Source organism: Ovis aries, chromosome 1, assembly GCF_016772045.2.
Source record: "Ovis aries strain OAR_USU_Benz2616 breed Rambouillet chromosome 1, ARS-UI_Ramb_v3.0, whole genome shotgun sequence".
NCBI classification, from domain to species: domain Eukaryota; kingdom Metazoa; phylum Chordata; class Mammalia; order Artiodactyla; family Bovidae; genus Ovis; species Ovis aries.
Window position 1 is genome coordinate 194,949,518 of NC_056054.1, and position 15,973 is coordinate 194,965,490.

General features: G+C 42.1%; 2 protein-coding genes across 19 annotated transcripts in view; one reads left to right on the forward strand and one right to left on the reverse strand.

Moving 5' to 3' along the window:
• ATP13A5 (ATPase 13A5) overlaps positions 1-15,973 on the forward strand; it is a 116,970-nt gene that overhangs the window by 90,884 nt on the left and 10,113 nt on the right. For all 6 annotated transcript variants that reach the window (XM_060404606.1, XM_060404608.1, XM_060404613.1 and 3 more), the window contains exons 26-27: positions 12,806-12,980; positions 15,582-15,784. In XM_060404606.1, the coding sequence (XP_060260589.1) occupies positions 12,806-12,980; positions 15,582-15,784 (378 nt within the window). The remainder of the gene's footprint in view (positions 1-12,805; positions 12,981-15,581; positions 15,785-15,973) is intronic.
• The window catches only part of PLAAT1 (phospholipase A and acyltransferase 1), a 66,204-nt gene that overhangs the window by 12,181 nt on the left and 38,050 nt on the right, over positions 1-15,973 (reverse strand). For 10 of the 13 annotated variants that reach the window (XR_009598036.1, XR_009598037.1, XM_060404686.1 and 7 more), the window contains exon 3: positions 787-836. The exons of the other annotated variants lie outside the window; for them this stretch is intronic. Coding sequence is in view for 8 of the 10 variants with exons in the window: in XM_060404686.1 (XP_060260669.1) it covers positions 787-836 (50 nt within the window). In the remaining 2 variants the exon portion in view is untranslated. The remainder of the gene's footprint in view (positions 1-786; positions 837-15,973) is intronic. 13 annotated transcript variants of the gene reach the window in all.

Sequence of the window (15,973 nt, forward strand, 5' to 3'; positions counted from 1 at the left end):
GGTGTTAGAGAAGGCCATGAACTCTGTTTTCCTGTGTCAGCTACTTTCAACCCTGCTTCGGTGAATGCAAGTAGCAAGAGCCCAGGACTTTTTACTTAAATGGGGATATTGTACTTATCACCTGTCGAGTGTATTCTAACAAGGTAAGCATCTAAACTGAGGCCCTTTGCATGGGGCTCACTAGTGAGTTCCTGAGTTCTTTAGAGATTCCCTGTGGATTGTCTGAACCAGACCACTCCCTTATATAGGTGGTGCTCTCTCCTCTGACCCCTCAGGATTCCTTTCATTAACTGCCTTCTGGTGGTGCATATCACACAGCTTTCTTCTTCTGCTGGTCTCTCTAACTTCAGCCGACTGCCCCATTGGGCAAATTCCTTGAGACTGCTCTAGCCCGGCTAATTTACAGAGCTTCTGCTTGGCCTACTAGACAGATGTGGCACATGGTCTCACTGCTGCTCCCTCTCTCTTCCCTTTGATATTACAAGCAGGACAATGAGCGCTAATCTCCACCCTCGCCACTTCAGGACTTTTTCCTACAGAGGTTCTTATGATTTACTTTCATTTGAGCTGTGATGCTGAGACTAAAACCACAGTTCTTACTGCTCCTAACAATTCCTATAAGGAATTTGTTCATCATCTCCATGGTTTTCTCTTATATAGTCTGTACGTAGGTACCTGGGGGATGGAGGATGGCCTGTTTGCCCCTGAAGGACCATTACGAATCCCTCTGAGTAGGTACGATAGCAACACGGCAGTCGTCTCTCTTGACATTAAATTGGCACTTACCTTTCTTTGTCCTTGGTCTTCCTTGGTGGCTCAGATGGTAAAGAATCTGCCTGCAATGTAGGAGACCTGGGTTCAATCCCTGGTTTGGGAAGATCCCTTGGAGAAAGTATTGGCTACCCACTCCAGTATTCTTGTCTGGAGAATTCCATGGACAGAGGAGCCTGGCAGGCTATAGTCCATAGGGTCGCAAAGAGTTGGACATGACTGAGCCACTAACACTTTCATTTTCACTTATTTTTCTTTTCATCGTCCTCAAATATGAAGGTCAGCAAAATTCCCCAGACAAGAGGAGAATCTCCATTCAACCTCACCTCAGAAAAGTGTTCATCTCCTACTGTGTGTTTGGCACATAAGTACCTGGGCATTAAAATGTTGATCACTGACATATAGAGTTTAGTGGACAATTCACATACATTAATAGATTAAATACAACTCAAAAATAGTGAGTACTAGGAAACAACAGATGCTCTGGGAGTTTTGGAAAGGGGAGTTTGTTTTGATGATCTGTAGTTAGGGACAAGACAGCAATGGAGAAAAGAGAGATACTGGGGTTGGCTTCATGGAAGAAGTAGCATTTAAAACAAAATAAGAAGACTGAATAGATTTCAAATATCTTTTACCAAAAGAAGGGCATTTCAAGTAGAAGGAAGCAGCATGAGCAAGAGAGAGCTGATAAATATAGGGCATGAGTTTTTCAATTTGACCACACTGTAGGGTGTGTGGAAAGAACAGCAGGAGATAAAATTTGAAAAAGTAGATTGGGTCAGGTCACAGAATCTTGACTACTAGGCTGAGAACTGTGAACATTTATCTGACGACATTGAGTCATGGACGATCAATGTGAAATCACTCTCATCAACCCATCTACATTTCCAGGTTCCCAGGTTTGACTTTCAAGCCTGAATTAGTAAGGGACAAAGATAATGCCATCACAATATGCTAAGTGAAATAAGACAGAAAGACAAAATACTGTTGCTTATACCTGGAATCTAATCTATAATCTAGTGAATATGACAAAGAAAAAAAGAAAAGCAGACTCGCAGATATAGAGAAGAAACTAGTGGCTACCTGGGGTGGAGCGGAAGGTACACTATAGGGGCTGGGGTGTAGGAGGTACAAACTACTGAATGTAAGATGGGCTACAAGGATAAATTGTATAACACGGGGAATATAGCCAATATTTTGTAATAACTGCAAGTGGAATGGATTGTAACACTTAAAAATTGTATAAAAAAATTACGAAATTAATTTCAAAACCATAGTGAAATAAATCTACCAGTATATTCTCTTGGAGAATGTTTTAAAAAGATAATACTATCATATTATTTATTTATTTACTTGCTTATATAGCCACACCCCGCATTGTCCCCACAAGATTTTAAGGCAACATACAAAGGCTGCTGAACTGAACTGAACTGAACTGACAAAGGCTGCTAATAAGACAAGATGGGCTTCCCTGATAGCTCAGCTGCGAAAGAATCATCCTGCAATGCAGCAGACCCTGGTTCGATTCCTGGGTTGGGAAGATCGCCTGTAGAAGGGATAGGCTACCCACACCAGTATTCTTGGTCTTCCCTTGTGGCTCAGATGGTAAAGAATCCGCCTGCAATGCAGGAGACCTGGGTGTGATCCCTGGGTTGGGAAGATCCCCTGGAGAAGGGAAAAGCTACCCACTCTAATATTTTGGCCTGGAGAATTCCATGGACTGTATAGTGACTTTCACCACCACCAGTAGGATATAATATATGAAGGAAAAATCTAGGACAAAAGTAAGATGGAGTCAATAGTCAATTAAGAAAATGTGTGCATTGGGAATTCCTTGGTGGTTAGGACATGAAGCTTTCACAGCCAGGGGCCTAGGTTCAATCCCTGGTTGGGGAATTAAGATTCTGCAAGCTGCACCAGTGCCAAAAAAGAAGAAAGGAAGAAAAAGAAAATGCATCTCTTGAAGTCCCATTTGACCCTCATAGGTATAGAAGCCATCTTGAAAGGAACTTGTTTAGCTATGTCTCTGTTCTCTTCAGCAAATCCCACTCAAATTAGAACAAGAAAATTGAAGGAGCATGTTTAAGACTACAGTTCTCACACACAAAAAATAATCTGAGAACAGAAACTGGGAAGCACCTGGGCCTGAGGAGGGCTAGAGTCTTCTTCCCTTATTTCCAAGAGATCATCTTCTGTCTTTCTTCTTCTATCTAACCTTCTTATTTTCAATTGACTTCTACTTATTCGCTTTGCAAATGACCCCAAATGGTAACTATTATTGGGTCTCCATAACCTTTCTGCTTGTCCTCCTACAGCCAATTAGCTCAACCTCTCAGTGTCATTTGCAAATTGTTTAGAAAGAAAACTGATCACCTTCACTTGGGTGAGTTGCCCACTCTAGCTCAATCACTTTTATGAATGAGGGAAGAGTCATGTAATTCAGCTCCATTTGGGCAATCACTCCAGCACATGGAAGAAGGCAGTGTACAGAGGAGGAGGCTGCAGGGAGGATTTATCCATCACATAAATACATCTCTTAAGTTTCATCTGTGCTTCAGTGAGTCCTTTCTGGGTCTTGGGCCTCTGGAAGGATCTAATGAAAGATAAAGATACTTTTTCTCCTTAGAAATTTCCTGACACATGCTCAAAATTTTGCATTAAGTTTGGGTGGGTTCATTAGCCTCCTAAAATTTGACTTGCATGACTTGAAATGTCCATAATAAAACAGGAAGCCAACTATTTAGGAGAAACATACATACATAATATCCAGATGATGATGAGCAATTAAAAACTATACTTTGAGAAAAAACTTTGAAGCTGCTAAGTCCTCCCATACAGCAGGCTCTGTGCTAGGTTCAGTAAAAGACAGACATTGAGCAAGACAGGATTTCTTTCCTCAGGAAGCTCACAGCTAGGTACATGTATACTTTACCATTCGAGCCAACATGAAGCTTTACAATCAGACAGACATACATTATCACTGTGTCCCTCACTATAGCAAGGATTCTACTTCTCCAAACATCAGTTACTTCACCTGTAAAGTAGGAGATAAATACATATATTGCATTGTTTCTTAAAGAAATAATGGTAATATTTATAAAACACTCAGCACAGCCTCTGGACCTAGTAAAGGGCTTCTCTGGTGGCCCTGACAATTAAGAATCTGCCTGCAAAGCTAGAGACCTGGGTTCAAAGCCTGGATTGGGAAGATCACCTGGAGAAGGGAATGGCTACCCATTCCAGTATTCATGCCTGGAGAATCCCAGGAATAAGTAGGGACTTGAAAATGGTTGTCCTTCAGTTCAGTTCAGTTCAGTCGCTCAGTCGTGTCTAACTCTTTGCAACCCCATGAACCACAGCATGGCAGGCCTCCCTCTCCATCACCAACTCCCGGAGTCCATTCAAACTCATGTCCATCAAGTCACTGATGCCATCCAACCATCTTATCCTCTATCGTCCCCTTTTCCTCCTGCCCTCAATCTTTCCCAGCATCAGGATCTTCTCAAATGAGTCAGCTCTTTGCATCAGGTGGCCAAACTATTGGACTTTCAGCTTCAACATAAGTCCTTCCAAAGAACACCCAGGACTGATCTCCTTTAGGATGAACTGGTTGGATCTCCTTGCAGTCCAAGGGACTCTCAAGAGTCTTCTCCAGTACCACAGTTTAAAAGCATCGATTCTTCCACACTCAGCTTTCTTTATAGTCCAAGTCTCACATCCTAACATGACCACTGGAAAAACCATAGCCTTGACTGGACGGACCTTAGTTGGCAAAGTAATGTCTCTGTTTTTGAATATGCTATCTAGATTGGTCATAATTTTTCTTCCAAGGAGTAAGCTTCTTTTAATTTCATGGCTGCAATCACCATCTGTAGTGATTTGGGAGCCCCAAAATATAAAGTCCAACACTGTTTCCACTGTTTCCCCATCTATTTGCAATGAAGTGATGGGACTGGATGCCATGATCTTCGTTTTCTGTATGTTGAGCTTTAAGCCAACTCTTTCACTCTCCTCTTTCACTTTCATCAAGATGCTCTTTAGTTCCTCTTCTCTTTCTGCCATAAGGGTGCTATCATCTGCATAGCTGAGGTTGTTGATATTTCTCCCTGCAATCTTGATTCCAGCTTGTGCTTCCTCTAGCCCAGCATTTCTCATGATGTACTCTGCATATAAGTTAAATAAGCAGGGTGACAATATACTGCCTTGACGTACTTCTTTTCCTATTTGGAACCAGTCTGTTGTTCCATGTCCAGTTCTAACTGTTGCTTCCTGACCTGCATACAGATTTCTCAAGAGGCAGGTCAGGTGGTGTGGTATTCCCATCTCTTTCAGAATTTTCCACAGTTTATTGTGATCCACACAATCAAAGGCTTTGGCATAGTCAATAAAGCAGAAATAGATGTTTTTCTGGAACTCTCCTGCTTTTTCCACGATCCAGCGGATGCTGGCAATTTGATCTCTGGTTCCTCTGCCTTTTCTAAAATCACCTTGAACATCTGGAAGTTCATGGTTCACCTGTTGCTGAATCCTGGCTTGGAGAATTTTGAGCATTAATTTACTAGCGTGTGAGATGAGTGCAATTGTGCAATAGTTTGAGCATTCTTTGGCATTGCCTTTCTTTGGGATTGGAATGAAAACGGACCTTTTCCAATCCTGTGGCCACTGCTGAGTTTTCCAAATTTCCTGGCATATTGAGTGCAGCATTTTCACAGCATCATCTTTCAGGATTTGAAATAGCTCAACTGGAATTCCATCACCTCCACTAGCTTTGTTCGTAGTGATGCTTCCTAAGGCCCACTTGACTTCACATTCCAGGATGTCTGGCTCTAGGCAAGTTATTACACCATCATGATTATCTGGGTCCTGAAGATCTTTTTTGCTTCTTTTGTGTATTCTTGCCATCTCTTAATATCTTGGTGGCAAGAGGTGGCAACACCTTCTTAATATCTTCTGCTTCTGTTAGGTCCCTACCATTTGTCCTTTATTGAGCCCATCTTTGCATGAATGTTCCCTTGGTATCTCTAATTTTCTTGAAGAGATCTCTAGTCTTTCCTGTTCTATTGTTTTCCTCTATTTCTTTGCATTGATCGCTGAGGAAGGCTTTCTTATCTCTCCTTGCTATTCTTTGGAACTGCATTCAAATGGGTATATCTTTCCTTTTCTCCTTTGCTTTTCACTTCCCTTCTTTTCACAGCTATTTGTAAGGCCTCCTCACACAAGCATTTTGCTGTTTTAATTTCTTTTTCTTGGGGATGGTCTTGATTCCTGTTTCCTGTACAATGTCACGAACCTCTGTCCATAGTTCAAGTATACAAGTATATTTCCCTATCAGAAAGTATTAAACATCTTTAAAACCGAAAAAGTTCAAATAATCTTTATGTAATAATCTGCATCAATCAGCTATTGTCACAGTAATGCTGTATAATAAACCACCCTCAAAACTCAGTGGCTTGCAACACCCACTTATGCTTCTGTGAGCTAACTATCACTCAGTTGGTCTAGGTGGACTCCTCTGAGCCACTCTGCTTAGGATGTAGATTAGGTGGTTGTGGTCCAGGTTCTGGGTTTACCTGAGGTTTGTTTCACAATTTTCTTTCTGAGGCCAGGCTGAATAGACAGACCTGGGTGTGTTATCAGTATAGAGCAAAGAGAGCAGAGCCAGAGAGCAAGCCAAGCCACACAAGCATGCCTCATAACTCTGCTAACACACACATTACCATATGTAAAACAGATAGCCAGTGGGAATTTGCTGTATGATGCAGGGAACCAAAGCCAGTGCTCTGTGACAACCTAGAGGGGTGGGATGGGGAGGGAGGCTCCTGAAAGTGGGGACCTGGGTATGCCTGTGGCTGATTCATGTTGATGTGTGGCAAAAACCATCATTGTGAAGTCATTATCCTCCAATTAAAAATAAAAATAATAACCCTTCAAACATCTCTTTGGCCAGAGAAAATCATACAGTAAAAAACAACATTACGAACGAAGTTGCTCAGTCGTGTCTGACTTTTTGCAGCCCCATGGACTGTAGCCTGCCAGGCTCCTCCATCCATGGAATTTTCCAGGCAAGAATACTGGAGTGGGTTGCCATTTCCTTCTCCAGGAGATCTTCCCGACCCAGGGATCGAATCTGGGTCTCCCGCATTGTAGGCAGAAACTTTAGTGTCTGACCCACCAGCGAAGTCCAAAAAAAAACAACATTAAGGGGAGATAAAGTATACTCTTTCACAATGAGATGAGACCAATAATTCAGTCTCTCACAGCCCCTGTGTAAAAGGCAGAAATTACAATGAGCATCCAAAAAGGAGAAAACCAAATAAGTAGAAGGCAGATGCACGGAGATGCAATTACACGTCTCTCCAGTACCCACAGCCTGTCCATGAACTCTGTGGTCACATTCTACCTTGGATATTAGACGACAGAGAGAAATCCAAGCACTGTGGCCTCTGCCTCCTGCAGCCCCCGTCTCCTTGCACCCCTTCTCAGCACTGACCACAGGCCACCTTGTCCGCCCTGTGAGCCCATGCGATAACTTCTGACACCAATTACCTGGAGCTGGGCCAGACCTCACAGCCTTCATAAGACTGCCTTCACTTTAGATATCAGCTGTAAGCTTGAGAGTCCCCATGCTATGAACACCTCTCATCTGCTGGTTATTAATGTAGGGGTTCTTACTAGTCCCTCAGAATTCAATCATGCACAGTAACAACTCACAGAACTCAGGAAAGGGCTATTTAGCTTATTATAGCTTTATTATAGCAAAAGGGTACAAGATAGAGCCAACCAAAGGGAAAGACATAAGGGCAAGATCTGGGAGGATCTCAAACATGACATTTCCATTGGCCTCTCCCTCAGGAGTCAGTTTGTCTTACTCTCCTGCACAGTGATGTATGACCATATTCAGAATATTGGAAAAAAAAAAGAGAGAGAGAGAGAGAGACACTCACCTGAGCTTTAGTATAGAGAATTTTTACTGAGGTTTCGTTAAATAGATATGACTGACTGAACCATTGGCCATAAGATTGAACACAGACTCCAGCTCTTCTCTTTTCCCCTGAAGGTTGAGTTGATAGCAAGTGGCTCAAAGCCCCCAGCCTTCTAATCAGACAGTTGATATTTTGGGCATGGCCAACTCATACATTCTGAGTCGTCTCATTAGCACAAACTCTCTTCAGGCCTACTGTGAACAGAAAAGATACTCCTATCAGTAGGAGTCTGATACTCCTATCAGTAGGAGAGGTCTGACAGAATGTGGTCCACTGGAGAAGGGAATGGCAAACCACTTCAGTATTCTTGCCTTGAGAACCCCATGAACAGTATGAAAAGACAAAATGATAGGATACTGAAAGAGGAACTCCCCAGTCAGTAGGTGTCCAATATGCTGCTGGAGATCAGTGGAGAAATAACTCCAGAAAGAATGAAGGAATAGAGCCAAAGCAGAAACAATACCCAGCTGTGGATGTGACTGGTGATAGAAGCAAAGTCTGATGCTGTAAAGAGCAATACTGCATAGGAACCTGGAATGTCAGGTCCATGAATCAAGGCAAATTGGAAGTGGTCAAACAAGAGATGGCAAGAGCGAATGTCGACTTTCTGGGAATCAACGAACTAAAATGACTGGAATGGGTGAATTTAACTCAGATGACCATTATATCTACTACTGCGGGCAGGAATCCCTCAGAAGAAATGGAGCAGCCATCATGGTCCACAAAAGAGTCCAAAATGCAGTACTTGGATGCAATCTCAAAAAAAAACAGAATGATCTCTGTTTGTCTCCAAGGCAAACCATTCAATATCACGGTAATCCAAGTCTATGCCCTAACCAATAACGCTGAAGAAGCTGAAGTTGAACGGTTCTATGAAGACGTATAAGACCTTTTACAACTAACACCTAAAAAAGATGTCCTTTTCATTATAGGAGACTGGGATGCAAAAGTAGGAACTCAAGAAACACCTGGAGTAACAGGCAAATTTGGCCTTGAAATGCGGAACGAAGCAGGGCAAAGGCTAATAGAGTTTTGCCAAGAAAATGCACTGGTCATAGCAAACACCCTCTTCCAACAACACAAGAGAAGACTCTACACATGGACATCACCAGATGGTCAACACCAAAATCAGATTGATTATATTCTTTGCAGCCAAAGATGGAGAAGCTCTAGACAGTCAACAAGAACAAGACCAGGAGCTGACTGTGGCTCAGATCATGAACTCCTTATTACCAAATTCAGACTTAAATTGAAGAAAGTAGGGAAAACCGCTAGACCATTCAGGTATGACCTAAATCAAATCCCTTATGCTTATACAGTAAAAGTGAGAAACAGATTTAAGGGCCTAGATCTGATAGATAGAGTGCCTGATGAAATATGGAATGAGGTTTGTGACATTGTACAGGAGACAGGGATCAAGACCATCCCCATGGAAAAGAAATGCAAAAAAGCAAAATGGCTGTCTGGGGAGGCCTTACAAATAGCTGTGAAAAAAAGAGAAGTGAAAAGTAAAGGAGAAAAGGAAAGATATAAGCAACTGAGTGCAGAGTTCCAAAGAACAGCAAAAAAGATAAGAAAGTCTTCTTCAGTGATCAATGCAAAGAAATAGAGGAAAATAACAGAATGGGAAAGACTAGAGATCTCTTCAAGAAAACTAGAGATACCAAGGGAACATTTCATGCAAGGATGGGCTCCATAAAGGACAGAAATGGTATGGACCTAACAGAAGCAGAAGATATTAAGAAGAGGTGGCAAGAATACACAGAAGAACTGTACAAAAGGATCTTCATGACCCGGATAATCACGATGGTGTGATCACACATCTAGAGTCAAACATCCTGAAATGTGAAGTCAAATGGGCCTTAAAAGCATCACTACGAACAAAGCTAGTGGAGGTGATGGAATTCCAGTTGAGCTATTTCAAATCCTGAAAGATGATGCTGTGAAAGTGCTGCATTCAATATGCCAGCAAATTTGGAAAACTCAGCAGTGGCCACAGGACTGGAAAAGGTCACTTTTCATTCCAATCCCAAAGAAAGGCAGTGCCAAAGAATGCTCAAACTACCGCACAATTGCACTCATCTCACATGCTAATAAAGTAATGCTCAAAATTCTCCAAGCCAGGCTTCAGCAATACGTGAACCGTGAACTTCCTGATGTTCAAGCTGGTTTTAGAAAAGGCAGAGGAACCAGAGATCAAATTGCCAACATCCTCTGGATCATGGAAGAAGCAAGAGAATTCCAGAAAAATATCTATTTCTGTGTTATTGACTATGCCAAAGCCTTTGACTGTGTGGATCACAAGAAACTGTGGAAAATTCTTCAAGAGATGGAAATACCAGACCACCTGACCTGCCTCTTGAGAAATCTGTATGCAGGTCATGAAGTAACAGTTAGAACTGGACATGGAACAACAGACTGGTTCCAAACAGGAAAAGGAGTACGTCAAGGCTGTATATTGTCACCCTGCTTATTTAACTCATATGCAGAGTACATCATGAGAAACACTGGACTGGAAGAAACACAAGCTGGAATCAAGATTGCCGGGAGAAATATCAATCACCTCAGATATGCAGATGACACCACCCTTATGGCAGAAAGTGAAGAGGACCTAAAAAGCCTCTTGATGAAAGTGAAAGAGGAGAGTGAAAAAGTTGGCTTAAAGCTCAACATTCAGAAAATGAAGATCATGGCATCTGATCCCATCACTTCATGGGAAATAGATGGCGAAACAGTGGGAACAGTGTCAGACTTTATATTTTTGGGCTCCGAAATCACTGCAGATGGTGATTGCAGCCATGAAATTAAAAGACGCTTACTCCTTGGAAGAAAAGTTATGAGCAACCTAGATAGCATATCCAAAAGCAGAGACATTACTTTGCCAACTAAGGTCCGTCTAGTCAAGACTGGTTTTTCCAGTGGTCATGTATGGATGTGAGAGTTGGACTGTGAAGAAAGCTGAGTGCCGAAGAATTGATGCGTTTGAACTGTGGTGTTGGAGAAGACTCTTGAGAGTCCCTTGGACTGCAAGGAGATCCAACCAGTCCATTCTGAAGGAGATCAGCCCTGGGATTTCTTTGGAAGGAATGATGCTAAAGCTGAAACTCCAGTACTTTGGCCACCTCATGCAAAGAGTTGACTCATTGGAAAAGACTTTGATGCTGGGAGGGATTGGGGGCAGGAGGAGAAGGGGACGACAGAGGATGAGATGGCTGGATGGCATCACTGACTCGATGAATGTGAATCTGAGTGAACTCCGGGAGTTGGTGATGGACAGGGAGGGAGGATCTCAAAGAGTCGGACACAACTGAGCGACTGAACTGAACTGAACTGATCAATTAGGAAATTCCAAAAATTTAGAGGATATATTCCCAGAAGTGAAGACAAAGACAGTGAGACTCTTCACTCCAAGTGTCCAGAGGTGACCTCCCGGGAATCTGAGACAAAGACTAGTCACTTTGTTTATTACACACCCCATGTGTTTCCCAATGGGACTCAAGCAGATGAGATGTCCTTCTTACTTTTGCATACCTTGTAGAGTCTAGTTCTACATCCTCTGGAAAAATTGATTAAATTAGTAAAGTTAAAGCTTAGACAGCCAGAGAGCTTTAGCTAAATGAGCTGCAAGAGCCTTTGGAGGTCATTTAGATATTCCCACACATCTGGAAGCCCCAGAGGGGCTAGTGGCACTAGTGATAAAGAATCTGCCCATCAGGGCAAGAGACATGGGTTCAGTCCCTGGGTTGGGAAGATCCCCTGGAGGAGGGCATGGCAACCCACTCCAGTATTCTTGCCTGGAGAATCCCATGGACAGAGGAGCCTGGTGGACTACAGTCTATATAAGGTTGTAAAGAGTTGGACATGACTAAAGCAACTTAGTATGCATGCATGAGATCATGAAAGACCAAAGACTGTCTGTCGTTACCCCAGAACATGCACCGAACAAACTAAAGACCCACTGTACACTTTTATTATCCAGCACTGGATGCTCATTCCTCAGTGCCCTGTCCCCCCTGGAATGAACACAGCCCTAAGGATATATACCCCTCTTTCTTTCATCAAAGAAAGCAGTCATAAGCTATGAAAATGAGAGAAGTGACAGATGTAAAGAACTGAAACATCCTGACCTCTCCAAGCTTCTTTCCTGTTCTGCCCTGAAAGTAAAGTACACTCCATTTTTATCAGTTTGCTAGAATATGAGACTTCTAAGACAGATGTAACCACCTTTTTTTTTTTTTTTTGGTGTGCAGGGTGTGCTTAGTCCCTCAGTTCTGTCCAACTGTTTGTGACCCTATGGATTATAGCTCACCATGCTCCTCTGTCCATGCAATTTTCCTGGCAATGATACTGAAGTGGGTTGCCATTTCCTCCTCCAGGGGATCTTCCCGACCCATTGCAGGTGGATGCTTTCTTGCTGAGCCACGGGTGACTGCCCATTGCCAACACCAAATGTTAAAAAACAAATACTAGGACCAAAATGTATTTTAACACTCCCATCTAAAGGCAATATTTTAAGTTCCTTTTCCTAAGTCTAATGCACTCTAGCAGTCCTCCGTTTGCACACTTCTTCAGGAGATGGCAGAACACACCTGTAGCATCTATCCTGGTACACTAAAGTGCTCAAAGAATGTTGGCTGAATGAATAATAGAGTGAACGTTTTTTGCTTTTTTAAAAAATTTCCCAGCACATGAACATTAGTCCAACTGGATGCCTCCTTGCTCTCTACCGCTTAATTCTCCACTTTCCCATCGTCCTTGAGAGATAACAGTACTCTTATTCAGGCGGGAGGCCATCTTTTATATACCTACATGTATTAATTATAGAACTTTTGAATCCATCACTTTTCATTTCTGAAGATGAAACCAAAGCATGGACGAGGCCAAGGTTGGTAGCACTGGTGTGCAGCTGGGCAGTGAACTTATCTAGATGTAAACCCTCAGTGCATGTTTACTGTATCCGAACCCTGATGCAAGACTCAGAATAACATGCATCTCAATCTTTTATTCTCAATAGTGAAATTGGACCTAGGAAAAATACATTTGTCTTTCAGTGAGTGCGACGCACGCGTACCCAAAATTGGCTCCATACCGACCATCAGGACAGCTCCTCTCTCCCCCTTTGCTGCTGTCAGTTGTTTTGAACGCCTGCTTCAACTGCATTGTGCAGGTCTGCGCATTTCTTTTGTTGAAGCAGCAGCCCTGGTATTGTGAGGTCTACAGATACAGGTAAAGTTTCGTTCCTTAGTTTTCCTTTCTGAAGGTGGTACAATGAATATATAATGACTTTGTTCAAATTAGTTTGAAATATATTCAAAGATTTTAATTAACCAAAGTTGTTTCTGTACTACAAAACCTCAGTGATGGGATAGAACCCAGGACAGAGTCAATGGCTGGAGTCCCGGGGTGAGCTATGTGGAGTGGCTGGGAAAAGATCTCCACATTGGCTGTTGATATATAGATGCAATAGTTACTTGACTGGATGAATATATTCATTCCCTGGTGGTTTGGATGTCATACAAACCAGAAGTTGGCAAACATCTCTAGTAGAGGGCCAGGTAGTAAAAATTTGGGGCCTTGTGGGCTCTGTGGTCTCTGCTGCAACTACTCAACTCTTCAGTTGCAGTGAAAAAGCAGCCAGAGACAACACATAAACAAGTCAGTGTGACAGTGTTCCAATAAAACTTTATTGACAAAACCAGGCGTCGAGATTTGGCTGATGGGCTTAAGTCAATAGGCCCCTGCTATACAAAACAGATTTGTTTATATTAGTTTCAGTTTTTCAAATGAATTTAAAATTAAAATATTTGTTGATGGTATCAGTGTTCTGATTTTACCGTAGACTCAGGGCAAGTCTCTTCACCTCCCAGGGCTTTAATTTCCTTAACTATAAATAAAGGGTAAGATGAGGTCAACTTAGATGCTCAAACTGTTTTTTTCTGACAAAGCCTGCCCAATCTCCAAAAGAGAAGGGCAGAAAGAGCTGATCCTTTCGGAGTAGGGCTTGTACAAATTCCCCTTCACTCCTCTGTCATTCTGAAGGCATCAGAGCCCCAGGGATCAGTGGAGAGATTGGAAACTACAAAATGATGTCTCAGATTGTCATTTAAAACCCAAATTCAGCAATTCAAGTATTACTTAGAGTATAGAGTTCATTTTTATTTCAAAACCAGATTTTTCCACAAATTGGAGCACATGTATTTGGAGAAGTGGCCTTCTGAATGAATCTAGGAGGCAACTTGGGGTAACCAAAAGGGTGATGGATGGGTTGTCCTGCCTTATTTGCCATGCAAGTTTATTAGATTAGATATATTTTGGTGTTAAACTCTGTAATTCAGGCCTTCTAGTCTATCTATTCCCTTTGGGCTAGAAAGCTTTGTGACTGTTGATTGCTTGCTTCATTAATGTATTCTGCAGGCACCAACTGAATATCTACTATATGCAAAGCCCATTTTGGGAGCCTAGGAAGTCTAGGATAAGACTTACGCCTCGCATTTGAATTCACAATTGAAAAATGAATTTTATCTATAAACAGTTGTAATACTAGCAAAAAGTTTGAAACTAAACAAGAGAGCCGATGAAAACAAATTTCTTTGCGGGTTTGATTACTGAAAAATTGAAGATTGCAAATGGATCAGATAACACTGGGAAAGTCCATATCTTAAATGTTTTTCTGAGAAAACATCATGTGGCATCACTGTGCTAGGTGCTAAGAATTTGCTACATATTTGAGTAAAACAAACAAGCAAAGGGAAATAAAACCAGAAGTAAAATTTCACATTCAAAGAACTCTGATCCCAAGAATGGAAAATAGAAATATGTGAAGGAATAATTGCAAAACAATGAACTAAACGCATCACTAGAGAGAAGACTGAAGGGCACTAGTTATGCTCACCACTGAATGTAAAGAGTTTCAGATAGAAATAGGATGTGGACTCAGAGGTGTGCAAAAGGGGAAAAGGAATATTCCCTTATGATTGGAGTATAAGGAGCATGGGAAGTCTGGCAAAAGATAAGGCTGGAAAGGTTGACTGAGACCAGAGTTTGAAAGTCTTCTGGGCCTGCCTGAAAAGTTAGAGTTTAATTTGTTAGCAAAACAGAAACACAGACACTCATAAGCAGAAGATTGTTCAAATCCTCATGAAGAGGTTTTGGTTATGTGAGGAGAATGGGTCAGAATAGGCAGATTCCAACTCAGGACCCATGTTAAGAGATTTATATCAGCTCACAAAAGGAAACACAGCATGCACGCATACATACACAGAGTTCATATGCTCTAAACTGAAAGGAATTTCACAGGAAATTGTCATCCAAGCCCTTTCAAGACAGATCTGCTGCTACTGCTGCTAAGTCGCTTCAGTCACGTCCGACTCTGTGCAACCCCAGAGACGGCAGCCCACCAGGCTCCCCCGTCCCTGGGATTCTCCAGGCAAGAACACTGGAGTGGGTTGCCATTTCCTTCTCCAATGCAGGAAAGTGAAAAGTGAAAGTGAAGTTGCTCAGTCATGTCCGACTCTTCGCGATCCCATGGGCTGCAGCCTACCAGGCTCCTCCATCCATGGGATTTTCCAGGCAAGAGTACTGGAGTGGGGTGCCGTTGCAAGACAGATCATTTGTTCTAGATAGGCTTCTGGACAAAGAACAATCTTGACTTCCTCTGCAGTTTATTTCTGCTTTGCCACTGCAAGAGGTGAACAAAATATATCCTGGTAGTTATTTGCTGGAACAGCTTGCAAGGTAAGGTCCCTGGGTCATGATTAGCTAATTTTTTCCTACTGGCTGGATAAAAATACAATGAAAGTTCCATAAATGCTGGTTATTCTTTTCCAGTAAGTGCTTTCTGGACAGCCAGAGTAATTTCTCAACAAATGTGAGTTTGTCAAGAAACGGGACTGGAAATGGAGCATTGCTTCCTGGTTCAGTTTTAAGCTTTGAAAGTACCACACTGTGGCCGATCACTACCATCAACTGTATCACAACAGCGTTTATCTTTTCTAAGGGCAAGCCATTTCGAAAACCTATCTACACAAACTGTAAGTGTGAAATTTAATTTTTCTTTTCAAATATGTTTTTTTTACTCTCCCACTATCCCCAGAATTGCAGCTTACTGGTGAAGTGATTGGCCGAGAAGGAAACAATCGCAATACTCTAAAATTGAGTACAGAACCATAATTATCACAGGTGGTAAAAAGCCCAAGGGCAGAAACACGTTGTGCAGATAA